Source organism: Herpailurus yagouaroundi, unplaced genomic scaffold (genome assembly GCF_014898765.1).
Source record: "Herpailurus yagouaroundi ecotype Mexico unplaced genomic scaffold, PumYag 163, whole genome shotgun sequence".
NCBI classification, from domain to species: Eukaryota; Metazoa; Chordata; class Mammalia; order Carnivora; family Felidae; genus Herpailurus; species Herpailurus yagouaroundi.
Genome location: NW_024412404.1, coordinates 19858349 through 19876134, shown reverse-complemented (window position 1 = coordinate 19876134; position 17786 = coordinate 19858349). Strand labels below are relative to the sequence as shown.

General features: G+C 54.5%; 1 protein-coding gene across 2 annotated transcripts in view; it reads left to right on the top strand.

The window, feature by feature from the left end:
* The window catches only part of ZCCHC24 (zinc finger CCHC-type containing 24), a 64498-nt gene that overhangs the window by 433 nt on the left and 46279 nt on the right, over positions 1-17786 (top strand). Inside the window, exons 2-3 of one of the 2 annotated variants that reach the window (XM_040485559.1) lie at positions 1-371; positions 12230-12430. In XM_040485559.1, coding sequence (XP_040341493.1) covers positions 126-371; positions 12230-12430 — 447 coding nt within the window. In that variant the 5' untranslated portion in view covers positions 1-125. The remainder of the gene's footprint in view (positions 372-12229; positions 12431-17786) is intronic. The other variant, XM_040485558.1, reaches the window with a different exon arrangement.

Genomic DNA, 17786 nt, shown 5'->3' with positions numbered 1-17786 from the left:
TGGGCGATCGCCGTCGGGGCTCGGGCGGTGGGCAGTGGGCGCAGGCTCCCCGGTGCCCGCCCCTCCGCTGCGGAGGGGGGGGCGCGAGCGGGCGGCCGGGGAGGGGCCGGCACCGCCGCCGCAAAATGAGCCTGCTGTCGGCCATCGACACGAGCGCCGCTTCGGTGTACCAGCCCGCCCAGCTGCTCAACTGGGTCTACCTGTCGCTGCAGGACACGCACCAGGCGAGTGCCTTCGATGCCTTCCGGCCGGAGCCGCCCGCCGGCGCCGCGCCCCCTGAGCTGGCCTTCGGGAAGGGCCGCCCGGAGCAGCTGGGCTCGCCCCTGCACTCCAGCTATCTCAACAGCTTCTTCCAGCTGCAGCGCGGAGAGGTGGGTGCCCCCGCGCGCCCCCGCCCTCCGTCGACCGCGCGGGGCCTTTTCCTATCCGCCCCGCTCTTCCTGGCCTGGCCCGGCCCGGCTCCGTATTGCCCGGCCCTGCTTGGCTTGGCTTCGCTCAGCTCTGCCAAACTCGCCGCCCGATGTCCCCGGGGCGCCGGGAGCGCGTCACCTCCCGGCTGAGCCCGGCTCGGAGCAGCTCAGGCGCGGGCGGGGCCCTCTTGCCCCCTCTCCCAGCCTGGAGCGCCCTGCTCAAAGGGGCCCGGGGGGGAGTCCCGGCTGGGCGGGGGGCTCCGGATTCTCTCCAGACAGCCGGGGCGCGGCCAGGGCGGAGAGCCCCTTCCAAGTGTCCTTCCCACGCCCAACCCCACCCCCCTCTTGGCCACCGCTTGCTGGGACCGGGAGTGCAGATTCTGCTCAGAGCTCCTCGGCAGGGGCCTAAAATCTTGTCCTCCGCCGACCTCGGTGGTGGCCGACCCAAGGGGCACCCTGGAGAGCAGGGCTTTTCCTGCTGTTCTTACCGCAGGGACCCCCAGATACATCCTCCGGCTGCTTGCCCTCCCCCAGCCACATAGGAAGTGGTTTTTGAGGGCTTGACCCCACAGACTGCGCTGTCCCCCGCCCTCCCAGCCTGGAAGGAAATGAAAGGGAAATCCTCTTGAGCTCTTGGAGGGGGGCTAGCCAGGGGGAGAGGTTTCAGACGGCTGCTTTGCAAAGTCTGCCTGTTGGGGGGATTCAGTTACAAAGTGGAAGGGGCAGGGCATCTTCCCCAGCCAGATAAATACACAGATTGCCAGGACCTCCGAGCCTCTTTTCAGGGGTCATTTCCAGAGCTTTCCTAGATACCCCTCCTCTGTCTCTTCAGCTGGGTTCCTCCTCCTCCCCCAGTCCCATTTACTCATACCTCTTTTGGGCATTGCAGATACCCTTCTGTGGCCTTCACTCATCCTTCTTCTGGAAGCTCTCCCTGCAAAAGTGCAGGGGGGAAGGGGTGGAGGAGAGGACACACTTGAGGGTTCCTTTTCCTTCTAGACCCGAGCACAGCAGTTAGTTTTAGGAGAGGCAGGGTTCTGAATGGGTCGGGGAGAAGGGCCTGTGTATGCGTGAGTGTGCTGGGGACAGGAGGGGGAAAGCAGAGGGTCTCCCTTTTTGGTCCCATAATGTGTTCAACTCTGCCAGTACCGACTAGGGAGGACATGGGCATATAAAACGCTGGCCTAAGGCCCAGAGGTGGGCCAATACCAGGCGAGCTGAGACGAGGATTGGTTGGCCTGTGTTGGGCCAGTTGGGCATAGTCGCGGGAGATGAGTCTGAAAAGCCAGCCCTTGGTGCCAGGCAAAAGCATTTGTATACCAGAGCTCTTTGTAAACTATAGAGCACGCTTTCCACGGGAAGAATCATTCTTGGCTGGGAATCTGTCTTTCTCATAAGAGACCTTGTCATCTCTTCGGGGAACTGGCTTCGGTGACCGGTGACTTTGGGGTGCAGTTTGTGGATGTTTCTTCAGTGCCTGGGTCTTTTTAGTTGTTATTTTGCCAGACATTTGTTGAGTGATGTGTGGGCCCTTTAGGAATCAGGAACAGGCCAGTGGGGGCCCCAGATTAGAAGACAGATGAGATGATACAATTTGAAAGGTAGGTGATTTCATGGGGGTGCTGTGGAAATCCCAAGGGAGAAGGGTGATCATGACCCACATGACCATGACCTCTCGCCTCTCACAGGTCAAGTGGGGGTCCCCAATCGGCCTTGAGAGGCCTCCCTCTGTTCCTACCATTGGTGGCTTTCTTCCCCAAATGTGGGTCCCTGCTGAGAGGCCTGGGAGTTTGGGGGCCATCCAGAGTCTCTTGCAGGAGTAGGGCATTTCTCTTGGAAATGTCTGACATCCAGGATCCCAGCTGGATCTCAGCGAAACCCATCTCCAGTCACTTCACTACTACTCCCCTCGGGTTCCCCGTGAAGCGGTATATTCCTTCTCTGGGACAAGTGTAAAAGCAGCTGGTAAAAGTTATGCAGAGCAATGGTGGAAAAGAGTCTCTTATGACCTGACTTTGGGGGAACCCTCTGTCTTTCTTGGTCTGGGCCTCGGTTTACCCATCCATTGAATTTAGTCTCTGCTGTCCCTTGGGGTGGTCTCCGTGGGATTTGAGAGAGATGCAAATAGACAGGTCAGAGGGGCTTCTCCTACACTCACAGGCCAGTGGCTTCCTTGGAGGGGCTGGAGGTCTGTGCCTGCTGACTTCCGGAAGGCTTTCTTGGCTTCAGACTCACTCATTCTCACCCCTCACCCGCTTCGCCTCCTAAACCCTGTTGGAGCCCCAGCTGTGCTCCTGGGCTTTCCTGTGTCCAGGGCTTAGCCAGTGACATAATATGGCTCCAGAATAGCAACTGGCAGAGAAGGCATGAAAAAATACCCCCCACCTGAATGCCACCAAGGGGCTGGTTGGAGAAGAAGCAAATCATGGGCAGGCCACAGGGGACTCTATGAAGGGACCCAGGGACTCAGGAGCATCGCCATTCTGTGCAAGGCCTGGCAGGCCTGGTGGCAGTGCCTGCGGATGTGACTTGCATGCTGACCGCTGACCACGGCCTGTCTGCACCAGTCCCTGTGCCAAGAGCCCACCCCCTCCTGCACCACCCCCAGGCTGCTCCCACCACAATAGCAAAACACCATGAATGCAGCTGGGATTTGGGCGGGGGGGTTGAGGACATGGGGGCACAGAAGCCCATTGTGCCCCTGGAACCTCAGCTCTGGAAGCTGAAGATAAGCCAAGGGTTCTGAGTGGAACAGTGGCCCTGGGAGCAGAGAGAGATGGCAGAGTTCATGTACAAGTCCAGGAGCGGGCACCAGGAGGTGACCTGGGCGCTGGTGGGGGCTCTTCAGCTTCTCAGCTTGTGGTAAGGATGCCAGGCCAAAGCAGGCACAGGCACTTTGGGGCAGTTTTTTAAAAAGGCCTCGGTCTAGAGTCTGGGCCCTGTGCACTTTGGTTCCAACCCCTGATCTGTAGCAACAACTATATGTCTTTGGTGGGAGACTCCTGAGGCTCCTGGCTGAGCCCCTCCTCTCTTACCCGAGGAAGGAGAGGAAGGAGGGCTGTTCGTAGAGGGAATGGGGGTTGGGTGGCGTGGGGAGATCTTCCCTGCCAAGTTTAGCCTGGAATTTAAATTCACAGCAGTGTGGGGGCTGTGGGACTCCACCTCCAGAAATGGGGAGGTACCCCTCCTTGCTGAGCATTAGCTCTTGGGCCCCTCAGAGGGATGTCCAGAACCCCTCCTGGGTAGTCCCTGTACCCCCTCAAGAGGAGATCTAGCTGTCCCCCTCCAGGTCAGAATCCTAGAGTGGCCATTATCTTTCCCTCTTCCTCCAGGGAGAGATAGATGTGGCCCTACAGTCAAACGATGGTTTGTGGAGGCCGGGGGCAGGGCTTTAGGGTCAAATACGTTTGGGAAGCAGAGCGGCCTGTCCTTCCCTTGGAGACGCACAGTGTCCCCCAGCACCATGAAGGCGCTGAGAAAGCCCCGTGGTGTGAAACTTGTTCACTTTCCTTCAACCCAACAGTTCCATCACTATTTGACCAGAGAATGCTTTCGGCCTAGAACCTTTGATAGCGTTTTTCTGAACACCTCCCGGCCCGGGGACTGCTCTGTTGAAGGACATCTCTTCCAACCCTTAGGAGGTTTTGGCTGTTAACCCACGCCCTCCTCCTACCCCCACCTCGGGGCCCGGCACTAACTTCTGTAGCACCAGAGACCGCCCCCCCCCCCCCGCCCCCTTCACTGCCCTGGTCTGTCCACTGGAGTTTGGAGATCAGCAGTAATGCTATCACAAGACCCTGTGGACAGGGCTTCAGCCCTTCTGCAGACAGGGCTGGCTGTTAGGCCCTCAGAGGAGCACCTAAGGTGTTCTGCTTTAAAGAGCCCCCAGGTCTTGACAGTCTTCTGAAGGTTTTGTGTGTCACCTGTGCTGCCCTGGCAAAGCCACATATCTGTGTGAGGATGGAGGTTTGTCTCAGTGGGGCTGAGAGTGGGCTTCTGGGGCTGCTCTTGGTTCCTAGCAACGTTTGTGGCCTTTGTGTGCGTGTGGTGGGGGGAGGGGGCAGCGCCAAGTCCTGGGAGGAGCTCTGACTCAGGCAAGGAGGACCGTCATCCGAGGGCCTGTAGGCTGAGGTGGCCTGGCCCTCCCTCCATCAAATTGAGTTGACTAGGCAGGCCTGGACTCAGAGGGGAGGCCACACCTTGTGGACCTTCTGAGTCAGGTGGGAGGGAGGAAAGCAGGCAGGATTAGTAATTTGTAATTAGCAGAGGCAGAGGGCCAGGCCCTGTCAGCACCAAAAGGGGGGCCTCGAGGGGAAGATGGTCCCGAGAAGCCATCCCTTACTCTTGGGGAGTGCTTTTTTTCTTGGCATCTCTTTTTTCATAGCTCCCATTTTACAGGAGAGAAAACAGGCCTGGAGAGTCACCCAGCATGTCAGTGGCAGAGCTGCGTCTGGAACTCTTCCATGCTCCAGCTACAATTGTCCCTTGTGGCTCATCCTGCTGGCTGTCACCTCGATCATTCTCTGGGCCCCAGTGCAGGGTGGCCAGTCTCCAGAGGCGTTCTGTCAAGCCGCAGGGCCTCTGATATTCTGTCCCTGATCCCGAACCTTTTGAGCAGTGGTAGGCATTGGTCACGGGTACCAGGTTTCCTGCTGTGTCCCTGCTCCAGCCGCTCCCCAGAAACCGAGCACGGGGCTCCCTGAAGCCATGACGGAAGTCCAAGGGAGCCCTGGCTTGCGAGAGTCAGACGATGGACACGGAGCATTTGGCAACACTTTTGTCTCATATCATAGCCTGTGTGCAGTGTCCCCTTTGTCTAGGTGGGGAAAAGGCTCTCCAACAGGAGGATGATACCATCAGGGGATCAGTGACAGCACCAGGGCCCCAGCTCAGGTCTCAGGAGGCTTGATCTGCACTGTGTATATGTGGGCGTGCGTGTGGTGGTGTATAATCTCTTATTCTGTCCTCCTCTGGCCATGCCGGGAAGCTTAGTGCAGACGCTAAGCTTTGCCCTGGGTCTTGCCTGCCCTCAACACCTTGGCAGATTCCAACTTCTTTCTGGTGCACGTGGCTGCCCCTTCTCCGAGAGGCTTTCCCCAGCTGCCACGGGGCGCACACCTCCCTCTGGCTTCTGTGGCCCGTGGCAGACACGCCGTGCGTGCTTCCGGGGAGGCGTGTCATGACCGTTGCTATTGCTGAGGGACATACTCTGTACTTGCGTGTGTCTGGACAGCTACGTCGTCAGCACGCTTCTCGAACCTGTAAGTCCTAGCAGCCGATGCTCAGGCAGCGCCTGGGACTTACTAGGTGCTCGGTCACTGAGTGGATGGGTGGATGGATGATTTGCATTGCACTTACTCCCCCTCTCTTCCCTCTCTAGACCTGTGATGATGTGTGTCCCCGTACCTCATCTCCTGTTCCACCTTACAGGGGAAATGTTTATGGATTTTGCTTGATTGCTTGGAAAGAGCCGACTTGGGAGATAGTAAAGCCCTGTCGCTAGAGGTGTCCGAGCAGAAACTTAGGTGTGCTCATGGTTCTTTGCCTTCTGTGGTAGTGGATCTCTTCGAGAATCGGAGACAGCGCGAGCTCTTCTCCGAGGCGCGAGTGCCCAGAGCACAGGCATGCGGGCACACACAGACACGCGCCCTTGCGTGGGATTTCAAGGAGATCATGGCACCCACGTGCCGACAATAGATCTCAGATCAAGGCCCCCTTCTATAGAGGCTGCAAGCCTCGGTGGTACTCCCAGACTGGCTAAATATTAGGGTGCCTTTCAGTCCTTAGGTTGTCAAATTCATGCTTTCTGTGCTCATTCCACGAATGCGTTCTAGAAGTGAGAGACAGCTGGTCCCCAGTGCTTTCTGGCTGCACAGAGTGCATATGGCTGCAGAATGGGAGCACCTCTCAGGTGAGCGGTGACCTGGGCGGGAGCAGGAGGGACCGGATGGGGAGGGAGGGTCTTCCTGGGTCCTTTCAGCGGAGCCCTGCTGCCACTGTGCTCCTCCCTCTCCAGGTCCTTTCCCCGTTTCTCTCTCCCCACTCGCCCTGCCAAAAAGAGCGTGGACTGTTTCCTTAAGTGAGAATCTTTCACTGAGCTCTGGCTGTGGACAGGGATTGTGTTTTGCACGCGTGGGTGAATGGGCCTCCTGGAGGCCGTGGCGCCCTGGGGGTTTCTGGGTGAGGGGCTGCTGCCTCTGGCATGGCTAGGCCTGCCACCTTCTTGGCCCACAGGTCAGCTTCGGACCTTGGAAACAGGAGCAGGTCTGGGCTCTCACCATACCCGAGAAATCTTTAGTCAACATGTGAATTCACTCTCCCATTGGCCAAGTCCCCATCCTATCAACAGGTTGTCTCCTCTCCCTGTTCGTGTGGGACTCTGGGGGCGAGAGCCCCAGACAGACCCTGGGGGAGAAGAAGTGCGGATCCCCTTGGAGAAGGGGCGGGGTCACTTGTGAAATGAGTGGTTTCTTGTGTTAAAGACAGGGGTGTGAATGTGTACGTGTATACGCGTGTTTTCATGCACGTAAATGTGTGTATGGAAGCAGGGGACAGGGGTGGCTTTTGGGGATAAGAAAGCAGTTGTCTAGCTGTTGAAAGAACCCCCACAGAGCTGGGGATTAGGATCAGAGAGTCCCCCCACTTCAGGGCCATCTCTGGCCTGGGAGGGGCAGGACTTCCTCGGATGTTCCCCGTCACATTGCCTCGCCCCTGCCCATCGCTGCGTTGTTTTCTGTGGGCATGGTTCCATCTCTGCTGGCTGTTTCTCCTCTCTTCTCTGCACTGGTTTCCTCTCCTTCTAGGCTGCCTTTGGAAGCTTCTATGCACTTGCCCTGACTCCTGTTTGCCCCCCTCCTGCTGGGCCCTCTTACTGTCCTGGGGGCTGGGAGTGGGGAGTCAGCCCTGGAAACCCTTGCCTCTACCCCCGCAGAACCCCCAGCCTGAGGACCTAGACCCCTCACGTAGCCCAGAAAAGCTGGTGTCTCATCTTGCCAGGGCCAAGAGGCTTGACAGTACGATGTCACAGGCCCAAGGAGAGCGGTCCACACCTGTTCTTTTCCTCTGGCTCTCCTTAACATAGGAGAAGTTAAGCCTTGGAGGCCACGTGGGAGCCGAAATATAACAGGCCAACTGATGTGGGTGTGAATCTCCCCTTAGCCACATGGTGGCTGTTTTACCGTGAGCAAGTTACGCAGCCTCTCTGAGCCTCAGTGTCCAGCTCCGTAAAACGGAGCCAAAAATGCCCATCCAAATGGTGTTCTTGCAGGTATAAGAAAACCAAGAAAGGGAAAGGATCCAGCCGAGTGTACGAAACAAGCAGGATCAGAATAGATTTTAGCATCTTCCCCTCTGTTTTTCTGCAACAGCCATGCCAGAGCCTTGGGGAAGTTCTAGCAATGGGCAGAAGCTGGATGCTCTATCGCCCAGATATGCTGTGAAAACCCCACCTTGCCTGCTGGCTGCTGGGAGGAGGGGGGAGAGAAAGGTGGTCTCTTCCTCCAGGATGGTGATCTGGGCCCAGAGGCTTCCACTCAGCACAGTAGTGGGGCTTCCCTCAACCAGTGCCCTGAGCAGCTTAATCTGGGCTGAGAGTGCCTTTCACTTTGTTCATGGCAACTCGGAGACCCCAACCTATACCTCTAAGGTGTTAGGACATTCATTACCTCGTCTGTCAAGTGGGGCCCCCTGGCCCTTCAGCGCCTGTGATTATCTGCACCCAGGACAGTTGTAGGTATGAGCAGCGGCAGGAACAGTCTGGAATCTGGGGTGATGGGACGTTGCAGAATCTTTGCCTTTGGATATGCCCAGCCTCGCGGGGAAGCGAAGAGACTTACTGCATGAAGAGATTAGAGAAGGACTTCAGAGCCCCTTCAGCCAAGGGCAGCTGAGTCATGGGGTGATCCCTACCAGGCCTAGTCCTGACGGACAGGGCTATGGCCGGGAGGTCCAGGAGGCCCTCGAAGGAGGCAGGGCGTCTCTCGGGAGCACCTCAGTCTGTGCTTTCCACACTGTCCCGTGGAGCCCAAGGCCTGAGTAGGAGGAGGGGGTGGGTTCAGGGCCACACCATTAAAGTTATAACCAGATTGGGAGCCAGGTCCTGGAGGAGGTTTGGATGGACACAGAGAGGGCATCCCGGGGGTGGGGATAGTAAGTGCAGAACTAGAGGGGGGACAGCGGATGCCCCGTGGGGCACTGGGGCTGTTTGAGAGTTAGGGGCTGACTGAAGAGGGGCTGCTCCTGCCGGGCCTTGCCCTCCAGCTACAGGCAGCAGGACTCGGAACAGGTGGGCCCACGGCGACTGAGTGCCGTCTGTGTGCGGGCTCCAGGGGTGTCTTTCAGTAGCTGGTGTCTGGACCTTAAGGAAGTAGGACTGCAGGAATCACCAGTTTTGCCCGCCTTCCCTGTTCCATGTTGCATTTTACAGACGGGAAGCCCAAGAGGCCAGGCCTCGCTCCGCAGCCGGAGGGGAGGGGACACCGCGTGTCCTGGCCTCTGCTCCATCCAGTCGCCATAGGCTGTGGAAGCGGCAACTCGCCTTTCACCTCCACGGCCCCAGCTCCTTGGGTCTTTGGAGAGGAAACAGGTTGCAGCCTCACCCGCCCTTTCAGCCAGCCGGCGAGCAGGACTCCTGGCCCTCAGGCCTGGCTGTGTGCCCTCGCCTGTGCCCCTGGGCCTCTCTGGGCCTCAGTTTCTCCATCTGGAACACGAGAGTGGCCGAGTCAGCTGCCTGCTCTGTCCTTTCAGCTCTAAGGTGGTGTCATCTTGAACCGGGGCTGGGGGAAGGGAGCTGGAGCAGCCAGGAGGGCCAGGCCAGGGCACACTAGGGGTGAGAGAGGCTGTGAGGAGCTCTGACCTCGCTTCTCTGACCTGGAGCTGCCGGTGCGATGCAAGCTGTGAGCGCCTGAGCTGGTGGGTGGGGGCGTCGAGCTGCCAGGGACGGGACAGGCTGCTCAGAGGCCTCTGGCTGCCCAGGGACACCCGTGGGGTCACCCGTGGGCAGGACGGTGCGGCCACAAACGGGGGAGAGGCTGTTCAGGGTGTAATTAATGTACTGGGCAGTCTGCTACCAAAACAGTCCCGATTCCTGTGGACTAGCTTAAATCTTCTCCAGAGGGGGGTGGCAGGGGGAGGGGAGAAAGAAAGAAAAAAAAGCATGGGGGGGGGGGAACGAAGAGGGTTGTTATTTGTGAAATTGCGTTTCCCAGCCATGAGGATGAGTCACACCATTTGGAGCTTGGAGTTTCTTGTTTGGATGAACTTTTCTCTGGGAGGCTGTGGTGATGCTGTTCTCCCTCAGGCCAGTTCGGGTGGGGAGAGGCCTCGAGTCAAGCTAAGGAGAGACCTCGGTGGTTGGAAAGTCCAGGTGCTCCCAAGGCCAGGTAGGGCTGGGCCGTCTGTAGCGAACTGCCTGGGGGAGCTTATAAAAAGCAGATTTGGGCTGGGGGGAGGGGGAGCCGGGAGTTAGTGTTTACTGGGGAGAGGGTTTCAGTTTGGGATGGTGAAAAAGTACTCGAGTTGATGGTGGTGATTTTGCCCAATAATGGGAATGTATTTGGTGCCACTGGACTGCACACTTAAAAAATAATAAAAATGGGGACGCCTGGGTGGCCCAGTCGGTGAAGCGTCCGGCTTCGGCTCGGGTCATGATCTCATGTGGGTTCATGGGTTCAAGCCCCTCGTCGGGCTCTGTGCTGACAGCTCAGGGCCTGGAGCTCTGGATCGGATTCTGTCACTCCCTCTCTCTCTGCCCCTCCCTCCCCCCCCTCAAAAATAAGTGAACATTAAAAAATTAAAAAAAATAATAATTAAAACGGTTGGCTTTCTGTAATGTAGATCTTAACCACAATAAAATGATGTAGATCCAGGCCCTTGGTCCCAGGTGACTGCCTTGGTAGGTCCGAGGTGGGACCCAGTACTCCGTATTTGTTAAAAGTTTCTCGAGTCGTGCATCACAAGTTTGGACATACTCATCTAATCTGTAAAATGGGGACAGTGACTCATGGGATTGTGCTGAGCACCAGCTATCTTAATACGTGTAAAGTTTCCAGTACCTGGGACATTGTAAGCGCTCGGTAGATGTGACTGGTATCATCTAATCCCCTTGCTACTGGACCCCTCCCTGCACCCCTTAAGATTGCTCAGAATTGGCTCGCGCACCTCCAGGGATGGTGGGGGTGGGGGGCTCTGCCTCTCAGGATGAACCACTCTGTCTTGGCTCATCTGAGAGCTGGAGAACCACCCTCACACTGAATGCAAGTTTGCGTGGTATCGTCCACCGGTCCTGGGTAGCACTGGAGCAGAGGTGGTCATCAGGAGCCTTTGAGGTCCGTGCTCAGGCACCATAGGCTGACGGCGTGTTTAGTCGCGCTGCCCTGGATGTGGTGTCTGTGTCTTTTTTCCCCCAGGCTCCAGCGTAAACCTACACGAGAGGGAACAGAGGCCCAGAGAGGGAAAGGGCTGGCCCCAGTCCACATAGCAGGGTGTCCGGGGAGCCAAGAAGAGTGGTGGCCCCCAGATGGCCAGGGCTGTGTCCTCTGGGGGGGGGGGTGCCAGACCCCCAGAGACAGACCCAGTAGGGGGGCTGAGGTAAATGCGTGTGAGGAGTGATGTCTGTCCTGGTTGGCGGGAGGGGTGCCTGATCCCCTGGGGCCTGCGTTCAGCTCATCTCCTTCCCTGCTCACACTGAGGCAACACAGAAAGGACTGTCCCCACTCTGGGCCCACATCTGCCCTGTCTTTGTAAGGGAGCCTGAGGCAACTTCCTCTCAGGGGCTCTCCTCCCCTGGCAGCCTGGGGACTTCTAGGAACAAGGCTGTCTTCCTATTAGATCCAAAGCTCCCCGAGGTCTGTAGTTCATTCCTGGAGCTCCTGATACCTGAGCTGGGGTCAGGGGATGCCCAAGCCCCATGCCCAGGTTTGTCATTGACCCTCCCGGGGAAGCTGCCTCCTTCCAGCCTCAGCCTTGCCTCGGGAAGGGGGTACCGTGGCTGTTCCCTGCCAGCCTCACCGCAGGCCCTACCTTTGCTAAATTCCAGTGTGCCTGGCTGCCTAGAGCCCGTGACTCCTATAAATAGAGGCTGTATACACCAGGAGGGGGCCTGGGCCGTGTCTGCTTTGAAGCCAGGCAAGACATCTGGTTCCTGTCAGCTGGAGGTGGGAGAAGTGGGCCACTTCCTCCTGGGCTCCCAGAGGGCGGGCCTGGGCCGGCCCGAGGGCTCCCCGGACGCAGTCTGCACAGGCCTCGTGCCACAGGAGACCAGGCAGAGCGCTGAACCTCAGTCTTCTCTTCTGTACAATGGAAACAATGCTGTAAGCTGGTGCTCCACTTTCCTGTAAGAAGGGGATACTGAGTCAGCTCGGAGATAAGTGATTTGTCTAAAGTTACGCCACCAAGAAGTGGCAAAGCCCCAAATCTAACAGGTTGCCCTCTGCTACGCCTTCTTACCTCCTGGCGGTGTGTAAAAGAACTAACGCTAATCGTCGTTACCATCAGCAGCATGGACTCAGGGGTTCCTAAGTGCCAGGTGGGAGAGAAAGTGCTTTACACCTGTGGCCTCGTGTTAGCCTCACAGAAACCCTGGGAGGTACCTATCATTATTCCTGTTTTCCAGACAGGGCCACTGAGGCCCCGAGTGGTTAACTGGCTTGCCCACAGAACTCAGGCTCCAGGCGGCCAGAGCCCAGGGGCAGCTAAAGAGTCAGTGTGAATTCACGAGCGTGTATGTGTGTGCACATGCCCACGGAAATTCCCCCCGAGGCCACGGCTGCAAACGAGTGTGCCCAGGCCTTGGGAGCCCTCACAGCCTCTGTCCCCCACAGGCTCTGAGCAGCAGTGTGTACAAGAGCGCCTCGCCCTATGGCTCCCTCAACAACATCGCCGATGGCCTCAGCTCCCTCACCGAGCACTTCTCTGACCTGACCCTCACCTCTGAGACCCGCAAGCCCAGCAAGCGGCCCCCACCCAACTACCTGTGTCACCTGTGCTTCAACAAAGGACACTACATCAAGGACTGCCCCCAGGTAAGGCCGCCCAGCTTCTGTGGGTAGAACAGTGCCCCACCCCCCCACCCGGAGCCCCCTTCCATGAACCAGTGGCCACGCGGGCCTCTGGTCTCCCACCTTTTTGTCCCCTCTGGTATGTCTGAGGCAGGGCTGGCTGGTGTGGATGGGACAGAGCCCCAGCTTGAGCCTGCACCATCTAGCGAGCAATCTGGGTAAAGGGCCCCCAGATGAAGTTCTGGGCCTTCACGTCCCCAGTCTTCCTGCCAGGGTGGGTCCTGTTACAGTGGGGCAGGAGCGGGGCCAGCCGCCTCCTCGCAGCTCTCCCGAGAGGGACCCCCATCTCCTCACACTCACAGGGAAGGAATGCGGGCTCTGGGCCAGGAATCCAGATGTGCACCCCCTCCCCCCGACCCCACCTCTCCCGTCCTCTGTGGCAGTTTTCCTCAGTCTCTTGCCTGGGAGCGGGGAGCTGAGAGGGCCTTGCCTCCGGCTCCGTGCCCCCCAGGGTAGGCCTGGGTGAAGGCCTCAGGCACTGCAGGCTGGGCATATCTCTCTCGGGGTGGGAAGGGTGCCAGGAGGTGGAGAATGTGGGGAGCAGCCCCTGTCTCCCACTCAGTGCTTCGCTGTGACGGGGCGGGTCAGATCCCACTCACGAGACGACCTTGGACTCTCTGACCGACAATGGCTTTGGCATCTTGGGGAGAGAGGTTAGCATTGTTTTAAATACGTTAACAAGATGGTCCGTGATTTTTTTTCCTATTATTTTTCGTACTTTCTAATGTTTTCATAATGTGTATTTTTACTTTAATTTTACATATGTAATGGAAATGGGATCCTGGAAACTCAGAAAATCCACGCAGTCTTACCCTCCAGATGTTGGAAGCCTGGGGAGTGGCTGGGTGGGGCTGGGTGCCTTCAGACCAGTGGGAGGCCAAGACGGGCTTGTTGCTTCCTCCTCTTCTCAGAAACAGCCGTGCCCCGCGTTAGGTCCTTGCTACGCAAAGTGTGGCCAGGCATAGCCACATCAGTGTCGCCTGGGAGCTTGTTAGAAATGCAGAATCTTTTTTTTTTTTTTTATGAAAAAAATGTTTTTAATGTTTATTTTTGAGAGAGAGAGAGAGAGAGAGAGAGGCAGAGAGAGAGGGAGGCACAGAATCCAAAGCAGGCTCCAGGCTCTGGGCCGAAGTCAGATGCTCAACCGACTGAGTCACCCAGGTGCCCCCCCAACATAACTGCATTTTAGTAAAATCCCCAGTGATTTGTGGATACCAGTGATCTCCCCCTCCCCCCACCCCTGGTTAAGAGAGGCCCACCCCAGACCTTGCGGATGGGGGCCGGCCCATGATGGCTGTCCTCCAGACCCACCCTCCAATGGGCCCCGTCTGCCTCAGCGTACGCAGTAGGCCAGGGGCCCTTGGCACGAGGGGATCTCAGCAGAGGGTAAGGCCCCTACTCCCTAGAGGTTCTCTGGATGGGTCCAGGGGCAAACCGGCAGCTAAGAATCTGGTTGCTCCTCAAGGATATGCCCATGGCCCACCCGGGCAGCGGCCCCTCGTAACTTCCCCAGCTGCGCCCCTGTGAGAGCACTCTCAGTCACTCCCCATACCTCATCATCTCCTGCCTACAGCCTTTGCTCACAACTACCTGGCATGTCAGGTCTCTCATTAGCCTCATGTTACGTGATGCTTTGTGTGAGTCAGGCACTCACACGGGATCATTGAGCCAGTCAGTGGAGGAGCTGGAATTTTCACCCCGGCAGGCAGGTGGCATTCAGACCCCAACAGGGGTTCTTGGGGCTCTAAGGAGGTGTGCCTGTGCTGAGCTGGCAGCCTGGGAAAGCTTCTAGGAGAAGGAGGGCTTGAGTGGGGTTGGCAGGTTGGTGGAAGAAGGGTGACCACTATCCAAAGGCAAGGGATGATGAGGCAGAGGTGGAGGAACGTGTGTGTGTGCACACGCGCGCGCATGCCCAACCCTCTCTCCAGAAGGCACCAGAACTCTTCTAACGAGGGGGCAGAGTGTCCCTGACCTCAGTGTCAGTGCCTCTCGATTTCCAGCACAGTGAAAAACCTGGTTCTTCCTCTATATTCCTTCATCTGGATTGCACAGTATATTCACTTAGCCCGTGCAGGGCTCTGAACTCTGCCTGCAGAAGTGGGAGTACTGCATCTTACAGTTTAGTAGGAGTACCCATTTTACAGCTGGACAAACCGAGTCTCAAAGAGGTGAAGTGCTGAGGAGAGGGCAGAATATATGTGAGAACCCCAGTCTTGGGGCTTCAGTGCTCTTTGCTTTCTTGAGCATTCATTCCAACCCAGGCTGAGATGCCCAGGCCCTGTGGGGCCTCAGTTTCCCTCTTGAGCGGGTCAAGGCTCTCTTCCAGCTCCTTCTCAAACCGGATTCTATCAGAGACTCCTGCGGGCCTGAGGACCTCCCTCTACCTTTCATGAGAGTTTTATCATCTGTAAAGTGAAGCTGATGAGGACACTAACTCATAGGATTGTTGTGCAGATTCAAGGAACTAATGCATGGAAAGTGCTTAGCACAATGTCTGGCACACAGTAAGCGCTCAATAAATGTTGGTTAGCATTATTTTTTTTTTTTCTCCCTCGGGTCACAGTGGAGAGGTACCAGGTAAGGGATTTGGCAAGGTACTAGGTATTTTGGCAGGCTGGAATATAATTAGATGCTTCCCATCCCTCACCTGACCACAAGCTCCAGGGGCGGGTGCTGGGCTAGATTCATCTCTCTACCGCCATGCTGGCCCGAGATATCACACACAGGTGCTCAGTACAGGTCTTCTGGAATGGCGGAATGGGTGGGCAAGGCTTTTGTCACATGGGATACTATGAGTTCAGCATATATAAAATATTTAAAAGTGGAATGGGAATGCTTGTTTTGGTAACACCCTTAGTGAGATATAATTCACATACCCTATAATTGACCCATTGAAAGTGGACAAGTCAGTAATTTTTAGTATATTCACAGAGCCGTGCAACCATTGCCACAATCAAGTATAGGATATTTTTTTAAAAGGTCATATTTTTTAAAGTAATCTCTACCCCTAATGTAGGGCTCACACTCAGGAACCCAAGATCAAGAGTCACATGTTCTACCAAGTGAGCCAGCCAGGCACCCCAATTAGAGAACATTTTTTAAAGTTTATTTATTTATTTTGAGAGAGACAGAGAGAGTTCAGGCGGGGGAGGGGCAGAGAACGAGAGGGACACTCAAGCAGTCTCTGCTCTGTCAGCGCAGAGCCCATGCAGGGTTCAAACTCACTAACGGTGAGATCATAACCTGAGCCGAAATCAGGAGTTGGATGTTAGCCGACTGAGCCACCCAGGTGCCCCTCTACATCATTTTTATCATCTCAAATAGAAACCTCATACTCTTTAGCTATCACTATCTCCTGGTTCCCCAACCCCTAGCAACCAATAATCTACTTTTTATCTCTAAGGATTTGCTTATGCTGGGCATTTCGCACAGAGAGAATCATATAATGTGTGGTTGTTTGTCACTGGATTCTTTCATTTAGCATATTGCTTTCAAGGTTCATCCATGTAATAGCATTTATCAGTTCCATGATTTGGGAAGTGTTCCATCTTGTTCTATTTTCTGGAAGAGTTTGTGAAGAATTACTATTAACTCTTCTTTAGTGTCTGGTAGAATTCACCTGTGAAGCCATCTGAACTTGGGCTTTCTCTTGTGGGCAGATTTTTAAAATTATGAATTCAGTCTTTTTTTGTGTCATAAGTCTATTTGGGTTTTCTATTTCTTCTTGAGTCAGTTTCTGTAGCTTGTTTCTTTATAGAATTTGTTTATTTCATCTAAGTTATTGAATTTACTGGCATACACTTGTTCATAATATTCTCTTATAATCCTGTTCATTTCTCTAAAGTTGGTTATAATGTCCCCCTCTTTTGTTTCTGATTCATGTAATTTGAGCCTTCTCTCTCTTTTCAACGTTTTATTTATTTTTGGGACAGAGAGAGACAGAGCATGAACGGGGGAGGGGCAGAGAGAGAGGGAGACACAGAATCGGAAACAGGCTCCAGGCTCTGAGCCATCAGCCCAGAGCCTGACGCGGGGCTCGAACTCACGGACCGCGAGATCGTGACCTGGCTGAAGTCGGACGCTTAACCGACTGTGCCACCCAGGCGCCCCGAGCCTTCTCTCTCTTTATTTTTCTGTCTTTTTTTTTTTTCTTGGTCAGTCTAGCTACGTGTTTGTCAGTTATGTTAAACTTTTCAAAAGACCAACTTTTGGTTTAGTTGATTGCCTGTACTGTTTTTTCTGTTCTCTATTACATTACTTTCCCCTGTAATCTTTTAAAAAAATTGTGGTAAAATAAATACAACATAAAATTTACCATCTTAACTATTTTCACATGTACAATTCAGTGGCATGAAATACAGTTGACCCTTGGACAACATTGGTTTGAACTGTGTGGGTCCATTTATACATGGATTTTTTTTTCAGTAAAAACCATACAATACAGTAAACGTATTTTCTCTTCCTTATGATTTTCTTAATGACAGTTTCTTTTCTCTAGCAAACTTGGTTATATACAGTATAGAATGCATGTAACATACAAAATATAGGTTGACTATTTATGTTATTGGTAAGGCTATTTATTAGTAGTTAAGTTTGGGGAGAGTCAAGAGTTTTACACATATTTGTGACTATTTTGGTGGTTGGCACCTCAGCCCCCACACTGTGCAAGGGTCACTTGTATATTCACCTGTTGGGCAACCATCACCGCCATCCATCCGTGGAACTCTCTTTATTTTGTGAAACTCTGTACCCATTAAGCAATAATCTCCCCCCACTTCCTTCCTTCCCCTATTCCCTGGCAACTACCATGCTACATTCTGTTCCTATGATTTTGACTACTCTAGGTACCTCACATAAGTGGGATCATACAATATTTGTCCTTTTGCGATTAGCTTATTTCACTTAGCATGATGTCCTCAAGGTTCATTCATGTTGTGGCAAGTTTCAAAATTTCCTTTCTTTTAAAGGCCAAATAATATGTGTGTGTGTGTGTGTGTGTGTGTGTGTGTGTGTGTGTGTAGACCACATTTTGTTTGTCTATTTATCTATCCTGGATTGCTTCCATCTTTCAGCTATTGTGAATAATGCTGCTATGAACATGGGTGTGCAAATATCTGAGTCTTTGCTTTCAATTTTTCATTCTAATTTTTATTATTTCCTTCCTTCAGCTTATTTCAGGTTTAGTCTGCTCTTTGTCCAGTTTTGTAAGATGGAAAGTTAGGTTACTGATTTTACATCTTTCTTCTATTTTTATTTATTTTATTTAAAAATTTTTATATTATATTATATTATATTATATTATATTATATTATATTATATT